Source organism: Plodia interpunctella, chromosome 15, assembly GCF_027563975.2.
Source record: "Plodia interpunctella isolate USDA-ARS_2022_Savannah chromosome 15, ilPloInte3.2, whole genome shotgun sequence".
In the NCBI taxonomy this organism is placed as follows: domain Eukaryota; kingdom Metazoa; phylum Arthropoda; class Insecta; order Lepidoptera; family Pyralidae; genus Plodia; species Plodia interpunctella.
Window position 1 is genome coordinate 7001707 of NC_071308.1, and position 14829 is coordinate 7016535.

At 39.3% G+C, this 14829-nt stretch overlaps 2 protein-coding genes across 4 annotated transcripts in view; one reads left to right on the forward strand and one right to left on the reverse strand.

Moving 5' to 3' along the window:
• Window positions 1-1141: 1141 nt before the first annotated feature.
• LOC128676130 (uncharacterized protein) lies at window positions 1142-10104 on the forward strand. Its single transcript, XM_053756085.2, has 5 exons — window positions 1142-1756; window positions 2498-2574; window positions 2946-3128; window positions 3220-3272; window positions 3635-10104. The coding sequence occupies exons 1-5, from the start codon at window positions 1584-1586 to the stop codon at window positions 9119-9121; spliced, it is 5973 nt and encodes a 1990-aa protein (XP_053612060.1). The 5' UTR covers window positions 1142-1583; the 3' UTR covers window positions 9122-10104.
• A 60-nt stretch (window positions 10105-10164) lies between these two features.
• Window positions 10165-14829, reverse strand: part of LOC128676131 (synaptic vesicle glycoprotein 2B-like) — a 33840-nt gene continuing 29175 nt past the window's right edge. For all 3 annotated transcript variants that reach the window (XM_053756090.2, XM_053756089.2, XM_053756086.2), the window contains exons 7-12: window positions 14183-14331; window positions 13435-13665; window positions 12852-13023; window positions 12192-12454; window positions 11413-11572; window positions 10165-11070 (exon numbers count right to left, since the gene is read on the reverse strand). In XM_053756090.2, coding sequence (XP_053612065.1) covers window positions 10887-11070; window positions 11413-11572; window positions 12192-12454; window positions 12852-13023; window positions 13435-13665; window positions 14183-14331 — 1159 coding nt within the window. In that variant the 3' untranslated portion in view covers window positions 10165-10886. The remainder of the gene's footprint in view (window positions 11071-11412; window positions 11573-12191; window positions 12455-12851; window positions 13024-13434; window positions 13666-14182; window positions 14332-14829) is intronic.

The window sequence follows — 14829 nt, forward strand, 5'->3', positions numbered from 1 at the left end:
CACGTGCGTTGCTTTGCACTTCGAGCGCATGGATTGTCAATATGTGTCGTCTATTTTGTTTGAAGTCATACGGGCGAATGCGATGTAAAAGCGAACCAGCCTGAAACCTGAAAGTGAAACAGTCGTGTGGAAAGACTAATCATACTTACCTCATTCGTGTACTTTCTTATATATTTTGCACTTTCTTGGTTCCTTCGTCAGTGTTAACGGAGCCAAATGATTAATAACCTAAGAGTTTATAATTCAAATTCAAATTCAAATCATTTATTCAGAAATTAGACCTTCACAGGCACTTTTTCATCTATCCGATGTAATAGGGTAGTTGCCAAGGTCAGAGAATTGTAAAAAATACATTATTGTATATATAAGGGTGCCGAAATATTGGGAAAAATCGTTTTCCATAACCTAAAAAACTTCGAAAACTATGGGATACGCCTCACGCTGTAAAATTTTCAAGCCAGTAAATGGTCGAAAAGAAGCTCGGAACACTTCACACGAGAAGACTTATTAAAATATGGACTTCGTACAGGTAAGATCTTCAGTCAAAATCAAGTTTATATCAGTTTATGACCACAGTCGACCAAATAATGCAGAACATAACCTAAAATAGTGTTATTATTTTCAGAATGATCCACTAAATCCTTCCTTTTTTCTTTAAACTCGTACCACGATTGCGTAGAAGGTATTTTTGATCGTAAATCTGCAACAATCTCCATTAGCAATGTTTGTGTACCTTAGTTGTACCAGTAGCGCCATCTGCGCTGAGCTTTGCGTAATATGCCTTATTCCATGCTTCATACACTGTTACATAAAACATGCATGTATAACTTACGTAATATGACCGTGTTCAAAAGATTGTAGATTTTATGTCGCTTTAAAATTCCGCGTTGGCGAATTTCAAATTTGTCATGATTTTGGGTAGGTGCTTATTGTTGTTGATGTGCTTTTTATTATGAGTACATATTAATAGTAATGAAAGACTGATATAAAAATTTATGCGAAAATTATTCGCTGGCAAAATGCTCGTGTGTAACGTCGTAAGATTAAATAATAGAATTTCTACTTGTGTCTATGGATTAACAATATTTGTATAATGGCAATACTAAAAACTTTTATTTTTTTCTATATATTGGTACTTGCTGACGCCGTCATTGTTATCAGGTTCCGGTTTGAAAAATGAACTTCTTTTTGAGATTATTAATTTTCAGTCTATTTATAAATATAAACTGAAAAAGGGAATTATTATAAAAAATAATTTTTCAAATTAAAATACTAGAGTTGTCAATAGTAAAAAGTGTTTTCATTTATTAAGTAATTTTCAGTGCTGCCACAAGAGCGGACGAAGAAGTAATTTCGTACGCAATCGGTGATATTTACAATTATTATTTTGCTACTGTTTTGACAAATAATAAGCTGAATCTTAATTTTTTTGATTCATATTTTCGTTTAAATTGTGGAAAACTATAAAGTAATGCAACCTCTAAGAAGAAAATGAACAAAATGTTATTGTAATTGTTAAAGTCGGCATAGTGGCTATAGTTGTCAAAATATGGTCGTACGTTTTGGCTGAACAGATAGTGGTGATGTGTGAGCAAACTGAAACGAATTATTTGGATGGGGATGTAGTATGGGTGAAGTTGGGTTCATGCTGGTGGCCCGGCGAGGTGGTGGGCCCTGATAAGCTTCCAGCAGATGTACTGCCATCATTTCGGAAACCACCTATAGCTGTGGTTAAATTCTACCAAGAGGATACATAGTAAGTTTTTTTGCACTTTCTCTATAAAATATGTATTTTAAAATCGTCAAAATTGATGTTTAATTTGTTCAAAACATTCTGCACATTCCTTTGTTCCATTAATACCTTTGTAAATAGGAACTAACATTAGAAATAAAAAAGTGCAATTTTACACTATAGTAAACTACTAGAAAAATATTTGGAACGAAAATTTGTGTAGACATTATATCGGAATAAAACTGTATAATCTTCTATTCATAAAAAAGCAAATTTATACCATTGCTACTGCATAGGTACTGCATACATTTACAAAGTATGCAAATAGGTACCTATGTTTTTATACAATATCTTTATTATCTATTTTTATGTAAGAATATTTTTGTCTGCTGCTAATACTTTCAGATTCTAGTACAAATGTAAATAAATTGGGAGTTTCTTCTAACATATTATCAGTATATATATAAGGTCAGGCAGAATATATATAAGGTCAAAGACATAACCTCTGAATATTAAAATTGCCCATATAGTGTTCAGAATTTAGACTGAATGTAATGCATTGATAGTGGCCAGTTGTGGTGGCTAGTATTTTTGGATTTTTATAGCTTGCTAGTGTCTCCAAACAGTATACTTTCTCTAGCATCTGAGTGTGTTTGCGGTTACTTCCCAGCTGTTGAGTGCCAGAGCCCAGAGTTTGTTTCTCAAGTGATTAGGTGACACATTTACTTAGTTTTATTGCTCATAAAATGTATTTTTTCTTTTCAGTGAATATGTCAAGAATACTAATTTAATCTACAGATACAATTGCAGTCGTAAAAATGAATTTATCAATAAGGGTTTGTGTAAGTATTCTCTTTATGATGTTTTTGCTCAAGTACTACTTATCCTATTATTTTATGTGTCCAGCTAGTTTGGATGGGTATGTTGGTAAAAGATGTTTGTTACTAAATCATGCACACTCTTGAAATTCCTAACAGAAAACTTCCTAACAGAAAATCCACAAATCTGTTGTAATGTATTTTTTTGCACAGACCCCTATGAACTTATCATGCTAACATTACAATTCAAGAATGCCCTTATTTATATACTGTATATGTATCAACTGTTTTAATTGCATTGCAACTTTTTGTGAAAGTTATTAAAATAACTATGAACGCTTTAACAAGATTTGTCATGAGGCAAGAAAATGTTAAAATAATATTTATTTTTATAGACATGTACCGAACGAAGCATGGACATATGGAGAAGTTTCCTGAAGATGTTATCAGAGCAGAGACAGCAGTGGGTGGTGACATAGAGATCCTAACGAGGGATGAATTCCAAGAGATTAAGAAGGAGAGTTATGCTGGGCTCTTTGGTGATTCTGCTAAGAAAACACCAGGCTCTACAAAAAGAGGTACCTTTGCCTCTATACTTATTACAGTTTTAAAACTGTGAAGTATCTTTAAAGAGATTCAATGTTAACTGTTTGATTGGTTTTATTTCAGGTAAAGGCAGGCCAAGACTCTCATCGGAATCTTCAAGGACTCCTATTAGGAAGGTGTGTTGTTTATTTTTGATAAAAATTATATAATTTAAATTATATGTAAACAAATAGTTTTAGGTTTGAGAGACTGAAAACCTCTTAATACCTTCTAATAGTTGAAAGGACGTATATAACATTTTTACATATTTGGGATCGGCCAAGAAAGAAAATTCCAAACATTAATTAATTAATTCTGAGTACAATTTAAAAAATGTCAGATATGTCTTTTCTAATCTCAGGAGCAGCTTTGAAGACTCTGTTCAGACATTCACAAAATGGGTTGTTTCTTTAGAAATAATATAGTAATGAGAAATTATGTATATAAAATAATGTATGTTCTAAAACAAATGTAATCATAACATGATTTTCATTTTCAGCTAAGAGAAAAAACAGATTATAAAGTTCATATTCTGGTACAAGGATCAAATACACCCTCCAGCCAAACTGCAGAGCCTCCGGCAACGACTTCTACTAGCGGCGTCGAGTCTGAAGTTACAGAACAGAAACAATCAAATGAGGAGCAACGTCAACTTGAAACAAAACCTTCTCCACAGGTGCCATTCACCCCTGTGCCCTCAAGTACTGGTGGAACATATTCTTGTCATGCTTGTTCGTTCTCCACCACGCGTCTTAATGTTCTAATTATGCATAACAAAACACATAGTATTGGCTTCACACCTTACACACCATCGCCAGTAAGGAAAAAACCTGTAAAATCTACTCCTAAGTCAACACCGACGTCGTCCAAGACACCGAAAGTGAAACGGCCGCGTAAGGAAAAATTGGAACCAAGTTCTAAGAAATCCCAAGCTAAAAAACGCACATCTGATGACGGCAATAATTCAGTTATAGAAGTTAAAAAAGCCAAAACTGATGAAGAAATAAAGAGTAGTCTATTAGCTGATTGGGACGACGTAGATGATGAAGGGTCTAATGATGATTCTTCAGCAATGGTAATGGCGGGATCACCTGAAGTAGCTGTTGCGGCCGAGTCGCCTGCAGTGCCAACCCCAGCCGAGTTGCCGAGTGCTCAAGTACCAGGAGACATATCACCCCAACCAGACAAAAAGTCCGACGATATGACGAGTGAAAAAATGGAGCCTTCAAGTGATTCTAAATATGAGTTTTGTGAAGATGAAGACTGGTCACTTGAAACTGACGCTGGCCGAAAAATTCCACGCGTTACAAATCCATCTAAACGAAAAGAAGATGCGAAGAGTCTCAGCCTAGAAGACGACGATGTTGCGAGAGAAGTTGCAGAGTTATTAAACAAAACAACGCTGCCTGAACTGCCATCTGTACCAGAACCTTTAAAAGTAGAGGAAAATTTTCCTGAGCCTTCTATCGTAAAATCTCCAGACAAAAACCCAGAAGTATCATCACCTGAACCTTCAAAGAGTTTAGAAAAGGTGGCAATTGAACTTCCACCCACAAAAGCAATTTTTAAGACTAAAACATTTTTTCGTAGCCGACACTCAAGAAGTCAAGATGCCATTGGGAAGTATGTGGCAGAACAACTAAATGCTGTTGAAAGAATGGATATGTCTGAAGGTGAAATTAATGGATCTGATGCAGTTTCATCCCCTGAAGCGAGAGATTCGCCTCCTATTGAACCTGTAAAAGTTGCCAAATTGGCACCAAAAATACAACTTAAGAAAATGAAAGCTGAAGCGGCGCAGTTACGAGAAAAAGAGAAGAACAAAGAACAGGAAGATGCTATAAACAGAGAATTAGAAGATCCAGCTTCATCTATCCCAAATGTTGCTACTAATAAAGAGAATACTGAAGAAAATATATCACGAGAAAATACCGCAGAAAATAATGACCAACATTCTGAAATAGACAATGAGAAAATACTTTTACCAAAACCTATTCAAGATGTTTTATATCCCACTCAAGAAATAAAACCAGTTAACGAAGAAACTTCTATTGATAAAAGTTGCAGCATTAATCATGAAAATAATAAGGAAAACGTAAAAGAGACCATATCTCAAAATATAACAGAAACGAAAGATACATTCGTAGATAGTGAAGTTGATAATATTGTAACAAATTTAGTAAAAGATGATATTGTCAACGAGCATCAAATAACTGATGATACACCACAAGAGCAACCTGTTGAACCGTATATGAATGAGTCTACCGCGTCCGCAGTTGATGCTTTATTGAGCGTGTCTAGAGATACTGACAGAGTTACTAGGGTTATCAGTGATGATCCTCCGGAAGATTTATTCGAAGACGACAATAAAGATAGCATTTCTAATAACACTGTCAATGGATTCAATGAAAATTTAGATGATAACACGGCCACCAAAAACATCGACCCGGAAGAAAATATGCAAGTAGATATAAGTAGAGGTTTACAAATCGATTTTAATGAAGATGAAAATCTTGACGATAAAAAAATTAATGACATTGTTATAAATAATGAACCTAGTTCAAACAAAGACGATGAACAACTGATGGAAATACCCATGAAGGTAAACACTGAAAATATTCCATCTGAATCTGATCTTCAGATTGCAGAAACTCTTTTAAATCTGCCATCAACAGCTATACAAAGTAAAGCTATAGTTGACCCCCAAGCAGATGTCGATGTACAATCAAACATTGAATCAGAAACAAGTGCTGAAATAATAGAAACCCAAGAACCTATGGAAGTAGATAGTCAGGTTTATGATATACCAGAACATAGCAAGATATTAGATGTACCAAGTAAAGTAGAAACTATTTTCAATAACGATAATGTTAATATACATATTGAAACAGAGCAAGAGAAAACGGAAAATGCATTGACTGCCGCTCAATCGTTAGTGCAGATGTCTGAATCTGTAGATCATAAAATGAATATTGTAGAGCCAAAAATAGTTACTAATAACGAAATACCACTTTCGGGAACATACAAAACAAAACGCAAAAATGGAATAGACAAAGTAGAACAAAGTGTAGAGCAAAAAATATCTTTATTGTCTACTGATAATACAAACGAACCGGTAACTACAAAGTCAGCAAGAAAATTTGAAACAACATCGTCTAAACTGTTGAAAATGTTAGAAGAACCTATCCCAGCAAAAGTGGTGATCCCCAAAGCTACAACCACTACTAAAAAACAAATAATAATACCGGGGAAAGAAAAGATTCTAAATTTCGATGTTGCTAAATCACTATCGGGAAAAAGTCAGTCTCCAGTAATCATTCGGCGTGCAGCTGCTAACAAAGCCATGCTTAACAACTTAGGTGAAATTACTGCAGACAAAATTATTCTTTCTCGAAACAAGAAACCTCAGGATGGCTCTTCAATTCAAACTTATACAATGCAAGCCGCAACGGAGGCTCCCTCGGAATCTAACACAATCACTATAATACAACAGAAAATAAGAAAGGTACCGAAAACACCCACAAAATTACAAAAAGCCAAATTTCAGACAAACTCCAAATCTCTCGTAAATCCACAACCTGAACCTAAAATATTAAACGAAACTTCCAGCGACGACGCTATGTTTGACATTAACTCGATGCCCATTGTTTTGTCCGACGATCTATTGACGCCGGAAAGCATCGAAAAAATGCCTATTGTTATGTCCGACGGCAACCTCATCACAAATACTCTCAACCCGCCTAAATTAGTCAAAACAAAAGCTGTTATGGAAACCGAGAAAATTTCAGTTACTACAGGGCCGAGCAAGCCCGAAGTGAAGACGTTACTGATGAATCCAGTTTCCGAAGGGAACAAAATTATAACCCCTAATATTTTGTCAAAATCGTCAAAAATACGCGGTGGTGCTAAACCTATGTTAGTTATCGATAAGGCTACAGGAAATAAGAAAATTATTGTAACGAAAGCGGAGCCGCCCGTTAAAGAAATTAAGCAAGCGCCTACTATATTACAGCAGGTGACTCAAAGTACAGGGAAAGCTGAGAAGTTTATTCTGTTGCCGACGGCCAGCTCACCGCGGCCCGGCCGGACGCAGAAGATTGTCATCGACCCTCAAACGGGGAAAGCGCACGTGTTGGTGTCCAAGGGCCCGGAACCGGCGCTGGCGGTCCCCGAGAACAAGCCGGTGTCGGCCAAGCTGATCCCGTCGTCCTCGGACAGCAGCGCCGGCAACACCGTCATGATCATCACCAATGCTCAGGGCGCGCAGTCCAGGATAGTCCTCACACCCGAACATGAGAAAATTCTGTTTCCTAACAAGCAGCCGAATGTGACACAACTGAAAGCTATAACTCAAAGAGCAACGCCCGGTTCAGCGCAGAAGACTATCCTCAGTACTGGGACAACTGTGAAAGCTCAAACGAAACTAGTACCTAAGCAAAAGAGTACTATAATCACTTCTAAGGGCCAATTGATCGTCGGCGGGCGCGTGGCTGGAACCGCGCAGAGTATATCCGCCATGCCAGAAATACGCCCTAGCCCAAAACGGATTATTGCCGCCGAACCAAAAAAAGTAATTCAAGCCATTCAGAAACCTGCCTCTGAACCTTTAATATTTTTGCAACAAAAATCGGGTGCCGTGGTGCAATTGACGCCCTCACAATTTGAGCATTTCAAAAGAACCGGCCAAATAGTTCAGAAAACACCAGTGGTCGCGGAAAACAAGGTTATAGTTCAGAAGACTAAAATTCATTCGAACGAACCGGTCGCTAACCTTGCACCTAAGCCTAGAATAAGGAAAACCACAGTCGAGTCGCCGACGCCCGTCAAAAAATTGAAGCAGGAGATAGCTATCACTCCTGCGCTAGCGCCTGCACCCTCTCCCGCCCCTGCCCCCTTATCCGCTCCCGTGCCGGCGCTGGCCGCACTCTCCAGCACCAGCAACCCCGCGTCCCTACTGCAGTCTGTGCACACCGCCACCGTCACCCCCGCGACCTCCTCCACATTCCCTGACCTGGATAACTTTGAGGAACTGTTGCCGTCCACCGCAATAGTGCGGGCGACGGAGCCGCCGCGGGTGGAAGTGCCGGCGCCGGCACCGCCCAAACCGGAAGCGGCTGCGCCGCAGGAAGCGCCCGCTCCCGCCCCTCTCTCCGATGGACAGTTGCTGGCGGTACCCGGAGAGCATTTTGGAGGACCACCGGGCTCCTTCTACCTTTGCGTAGAAGATAATGGAACGCTCACGCCGATCGACAACCGGCCTTTGGTTCTGGAAAACAACCAGCTGGTCCCGATGGCGGTGGAGCTGGCGCCGCAGCCGGAGCGGCGCGACATCCTGGAGGCGGCGCTGGCCAACAGCGACGTGTTCCACGCGGAGCCGCCGCGCGACGACGCGCCCGACTTCCGCGACCTCAACGCCAACGTGTCCGTGCACTGCCGCGTGTCCGAGACCAGCACTACTCTGAACCAGCCCATCATGACGCCGGTCGAGGTGCCCTCCAAGGGCGAGGGCGAGCCCGCAGTGCCGTCCACCCTGGAGGACGGGCTGGCGGTGATCGGCGTGACTCCTCACTCGGTGCCGACGTCCCTCGAGCTGCCGATCACCGTGACCGACCCGAGGATAGCGCCGAAGACCACCGACCCTCTGAGCGGGACGAACTATAGTGCGACTCTCCTACCGTCGCCGAATACGGAGATGTACGTGTCCACCGAGGAGGTGGAGGCGCCGGCGGGCCCCATCTCGATGCCGCTGCTGACCGACGAGGAGGCCGTGGGGAAGTCGATGCCGATCCTGACGGAGGAGGCGGCGGAGCGCACGGCGTCGTCGCTGTCGTCGGCGTCGTCGCTGGAGGTGCGCGAGGCGGAGGAAGACGGGCCGTGGTCGCGGCGGCTGCTGACGCCCGGCTCTGACACCTCCGAAACTTCCGCTGAGATCCCTCTGCAGCCCTCTATCCAGCTCTCGGTCGATGACCTTTCGCGGAACAGTTAAACTTCTATCATTGTATCATCAAATAAGGAGTCTACTCACTGAGCGCGGTGCGGTTTGGCACAACACAATGCGGCTAACGAATTTTGTATGTTGAACATGGGACTTGACTCATTAACAATTTATTCTCCAAACCGCTTCAGGAGATTGGTACCCCTAACGCCGGAGATGTGTGACATTCCGCCTTAAATTTTCTATATCGACGCCCGTAATGTCTTGGTAAAATAATAGCGCATATTTTCTGCCTCACACATTTCTGGTTGGACTTTACTTCGCATTATTAATATTTCATGAAAATTTTATTTATTGATATAGGCTTTGAAGTAATTTTTTACATTTTAATGTGCAATGGATTAAGTTTTATCATTTGTTCGTGATGGATCTTTGGAAGACGTTATTATGTGACGATTGACTCGTTGAATCTGAATAATTTGTTTTTGCGGCATTCTGTTGCTGTCGTGTTAAAGTTAAGAAAGTGAGCTTGTGTGCGTTTGAAACGCGCACGTATAAATGTACATAGTCTAAACTCAATGATTTGTACTATGTCTTATATTTCTACTTCTTTGTAATAGGTAAAAATACCTAATGCATTATTGCATAAAATATACAGAATTACAATTTGTAAATTTCAATTTGAATTATGATATTGTTGGATCGTGTCTGTAATATATGAAAGTTAGGTATAAGATATTTTTATAATGTGTAGAGATGTGACTGGCGTGCACTGGTCGTGTGCCCAGCGCGTGAGAAGGACTTAAGTCCGTGGGACTAAAGGGACTCGAGACTTGGTTATGTATAATGAATGACTTATATCATAATGTAGCAGTAATGTTAAGTACAATATTGTTGAGGTAACTTTAAACATATGTCTAAGGAGCATATTGGTTTGTTTTGAGTGAACTATGTCAGAATCTAGATCGGACTATGAAAATGGAGTCTTAGTAATTAACTTCTGTGTAGTTTTAATAAAATAAATTTTAATCAAAGCATTGTTTTAGTTACCAAACCCATTCATACACATCTTACAGAGGAAATAAAACACTATGGCAAGTCATTTATGATTTACTCTATAAGTATATTGAAAATATTATTTTAACACTTTGTATTGCTTTTTAACAGTTTCATGGGAGGCACATTAGGTTCGTTTATTAAAATGGTGTTATAAAGTAATCAAATTATATACATGTTATCACTATATATAGGAATTTATATCACAACTCGCAAAAGTTTTAATCTTCACTACACACTACGCTATACACTACGGTAACAATTGCTAATTTATAAATTCGTAGTATGAAAATAGTTGCATTAAAACAACAAAAATAATGAATGACACTTATATCTATATAATACTTCATCCAAGCTGCAAACTTTGTTTCAGCATTTCCGTTTTGCTGTTAACAAAACTCAATAAGTTATAACAACCTACAACAGTCAAATGTTTATTACTTATATAATATCTTTCGTACTTTGCATTTGTTTCATAAATTAATCGTTTAAATACAAAATACAATAGAAAGAACTAGATACATCATTTAGTCAACGATCACAAGACAAGGCTTTGGTAACTAGATATAAGTCTCACAGCAGACTTTCGACAATATAACGAAATGAGAAAAATAACCAACCATATAAACGAACGACCAGATCATCGAATTTAGAATCTATGTAAGTGAGGAGATTGTCCGTATTTCGCGCTATTCCTTTTTTATTTACGGCCAATAACTATTGTCTATGGTCGTAGTCTGCTGCGTGACGTGAGCTATGGTTACTGCAGCGCCTGCCGCGTGGTGTTGGGCAGGAAGAGGCACATGAGGCCGCCGCTGGCCAGCAGCACGGCCACTATGAAGGTCGGCGCGGGGCAGTACGTGTCCAGCAACACCGCGATCACCACGTTACCGATGATGCCGCCCAGACGCGCTGCCACCATCGATATCGCTACTCCGGTAGCTCTGAAGATAGAAGATTTAATTAAGTATTTGCTAAGAGCTTAATACTAAAGAATATAAACTTTATATATATTTATAAATATAAACTAATATAAACTTTATATATTATAGAATATAAATATAAACTTTAGCTTTAGTTGTATTTAATACCCAGCACAAACAAGGAGTACTATAGGTATCTGTATCATCATGCTAGGTCAAAAAAAGAATGTTCAGCTGTTTGAGCATTATTTCTGTGTGTATGTTACCCCTTGCAAAAGGAATTTTGGAAAATTTTGTCCAGAAATTCCCTTAGATTTTCTTAGGCATTTTTTGTACTCTATGAAAGAGAGAAAATAATTTTACCTCAAGTTAGTGGGGAAGACTTCAGTGATGAGGCAGTCGAGCGAGGCGTTGCCGCATGAGATGACGGAGCTGAAGATAGCGCTGACGATCAGGTTGTTAGTCTTGTTGTACACGAAGTACATGGCAGCAGAACATAAACCCGCTGAGAACGTCGCGAACACTGGATAAAAAACAGACATTAATTATAAACTAATTGCATTTTGCATTGTATGTGTTAGGTATAGAAATAATACCTACTCGTTTATTTGCGATTTCGTAATACCTATTTGCGAATCCTAATTTGGTGACAGATGTTGCGAATACCTTAACCTAGCAGTGTAGTGTAGCGTGGTTACCATGCCAGTCCATCGGGAAGTCCTGATCTCGATTTACAGTGTCTATCGGACTTCTTTGACGTCACGTGACTTTCCACAGGTAGGTAAAATTAATTTTTGAGTAGCGGGTTACAGAAATATGGGTACCTATCTAAAAATCGACCACATGGTATATTTACCCATAGGAATGTCTCTTTTGTCACTTAAGAACGTTACCTATACATCTAATATCCTAACGGATAGGTGTGTAGTAGCAACCTATGAAAAGCGATATATATAGGCTGGGGAATGTTTGGATGTAAATAATTTCGGAAAAATAATAGCGAGGTCTCGATCGTCGCGAACGTTGACTAGTAGTCAATATAATTAATCAATATTATTGATATATTGGCTTGTGTGCGTGATTGTACCCACAGAATAGTAAATCGTTCTGGTGTGAGTGAGTTTTCCGCTCGAACAACTCACCTAAGAAGAACTTTCTGCCGAGTCTGTCCATCCCCAACACGGTCAAGATGTTGGAGGGTATAGCCGCAGACACGGTGATGAGCGAGTCCATGAACACGTCGGAATGTATGTGCGCGTCGCACACGTGCTCGGCCGAGTGCGTGCCGTGCTGCGTGACGTACGCTGTCACCTGGCAGATGTCGGCCTCCGCGTTGTCGTGGGTTCGGGACCACTCGTCGAAGCGGTTGAACATCTCCGGGAACCACATCATTAGCCCGTAGTAACTGGAAATAATTTTAAAATGTTAGGTCTGCATGACTAGTCGGATCGGATTCGAGGTAGCTTTTTAAACCAGTCAATATTTCACAATGGGTTCGGAACATCCAAATAAAAAATATAACAAAATATTTTTTACAATATTTTCAACTTTCTTTACCAAGCCCGATTAAATTGTAGATAACTCAGTGGAATTGCTCGAGGAGTAACCACCGATTTTTCAGTCATCAACATCACACAGGGAGAAGTGGAGGACTGACATGCTGTACCGTTCCTAAATAAAGTGAGATAAGGGTAACCGGATGATGATTTATAAAAAAGTAAAACCTATTTTGATTGGGGAAGCGTTATATAAAATCATTAAATGTTGAAGTTTTTTTAAGGACACTACTACTAGACACATACCCAATATGGAAGGTGAAGTTGATGGTGATGGAGATGGCGGTGAACTTGAGGATGGGCGGCACGAACAGCTGCTTGCTGTGCTCCACGATGTCGCTCATCATCCGCCGCATCTTTGACTTGGGTTCTTTGTTCTCCACCGGCGCCTTCTCAGGCTTTCTGTGCACTGGCTCTTCTGAAAAAAATATGTCTAGGACCTGTTTCACCACTTTTTGATAAACTTTTTTTATGAATAAGAGGGAAAAATGGTTTTTTGTAGGTACCTATATAAAGCCCGAAATTAAATTACTTACTTAAATGTATTTTTGTTATCGAGGATAAATAAATAGTAATAGTACAATAAGGCTCATTAAACTTCATTCCATGTTCTTGAAAAGTATTACCTACGAATATAAATAATTTTGCTATACTTACATACCTAATTATTTCTAAAAAGTACAATATTTAGATATCACTAAAAGGTTTTAAGATTTTATTAACTGACTAGTCGCGTCATTGGGTTCCGGCCTAATACGGTACTATTTTCAAAAGAAAATAAAATCTTGGTGCACTTGTGAAAACAATTCATTCGTTCTTCGTTAATTACCTATTAAAATTTGCTTGACTGGATACTCGTCCTTGCTGCGGCCGGTATTCATGAGGTAGATGGTGCGGAAGACTTCCATTGCCTCCTCCTGGCGGCCCGTGGTGATGAGGAACTTGGGGGACTCTGGCAGGAGCAGCAGAAGCGCGGCCACGAGGAACGAGGGCAGTGACATCACTAGCAGGAAGATGCGCCACGAGTTATACACGAAGCCGCCTGTCACGCCGCCGATTTCTGTTAAGCATGGTTTTTATTGTGAAAAAATAATAATTAGCTAGGTACTTTGACCATTGGCTACTTTCCAACTAGTAAAATCACATAGGTACTTTTTTATAACGTCAAAAACAAAAGTTACAATGGAGCTTTTATGACAGTCTTATCTTGTGATGCTTGTGACGTTACAATTTAAGAGTCAAAAAGCATGCTTACTTACATGCATACTTTAATTAGAACATACTTAAAAGAAAAATGGCATTTAATAATCGTGTTCATATTTAAATTTAAAAAATATCATTGTGGATTTAATTTTTACATAGTCAAATAGCCAATTGGGCGTGTGGTTCCGCACTAGAATATGTAAAAAAATAAGTATGTGAAAAGATATTTAGGTAAAAAAAACTTGGCTTATTTTCACGTACAGTATAGTTGATTTGACAAACAGTATTTTGAAACGGAAGGATTTACTGACACAAACGAGCTCTCACTTATTGCCATATAACTTTTTATTATAATAACAAGTCAGTTTTCTCACCACTAGGGATGATGACCCAGGCGAGGCCGGCGACGAACAGGTTACCGAGTGTCCAGAAGGCTGCCATGAAACTCAACATGGCGCCTCGCTTCTTCTTCGGCTGGAACTCCGCGAAGTACGACCAGATCACCGGACCTGACCCGCCTAACCTGAATGCCGAACACAGGAACATAATGATAAGTCACACCTAGATCATTCTTATCAAGATCATTTTTAACCCCCGCATCAAAAAGAGGGTTGTTATAAGTTTGATGCTAAGTCTGTCTGTGTCTGTACATGGCACCGTATCTCATCAACGGGTGAACCGATTTGGATGCGATTCGATGCGATACTTCTTAATTTTCATTTTTATTTAACTCAGGTTAAAACACGTGATTTTAAATTATTTATACCTAATATTGGCATTTGCTTAAAATTACATTTACGACAATACCTAACCCAGAAGCTGGCATAACAAATTCAAAAAATCAATAACAAAAATTAATTACGCTTTCAGAATCAAAATTCGGAACTAAGTGGGATTTTGGAAGTTATTTAGCCTGTCCCGATGCTTGCTGTTTGATTGTCTGTAAATCTTGCAAGTTATATTTCATTTTCATTTACTTCCACCAGAGGTGATATTTTCTACATAGTCGTCTCCATGACAA

Excerpts from the sequence above, each read along its gene's own strand:
- LOC128676130 (XM_053756085.2), top strand. The coding sequence starts at position 1,584 with ATGTGTGAGCAAACTGAAACGAATTATTTGGATGGGGATGTAGTATGG. Across the intron at positions 2,575-2,945 it reads ATTTATCAATAAGGGTTTGT|ACATGTACCGAACGAAGCAT; the intron begins GTAAGTATTCTC and ends TTATTTTTATAG. Across the intron at positions 3,273-3,634 it reads CAAGGACTCCTATTAGGAAG|CTAAGAGAAAAAACAGATTA; the intron begins GTGTGTTGTTTA and ends TTTCATTTTCAG.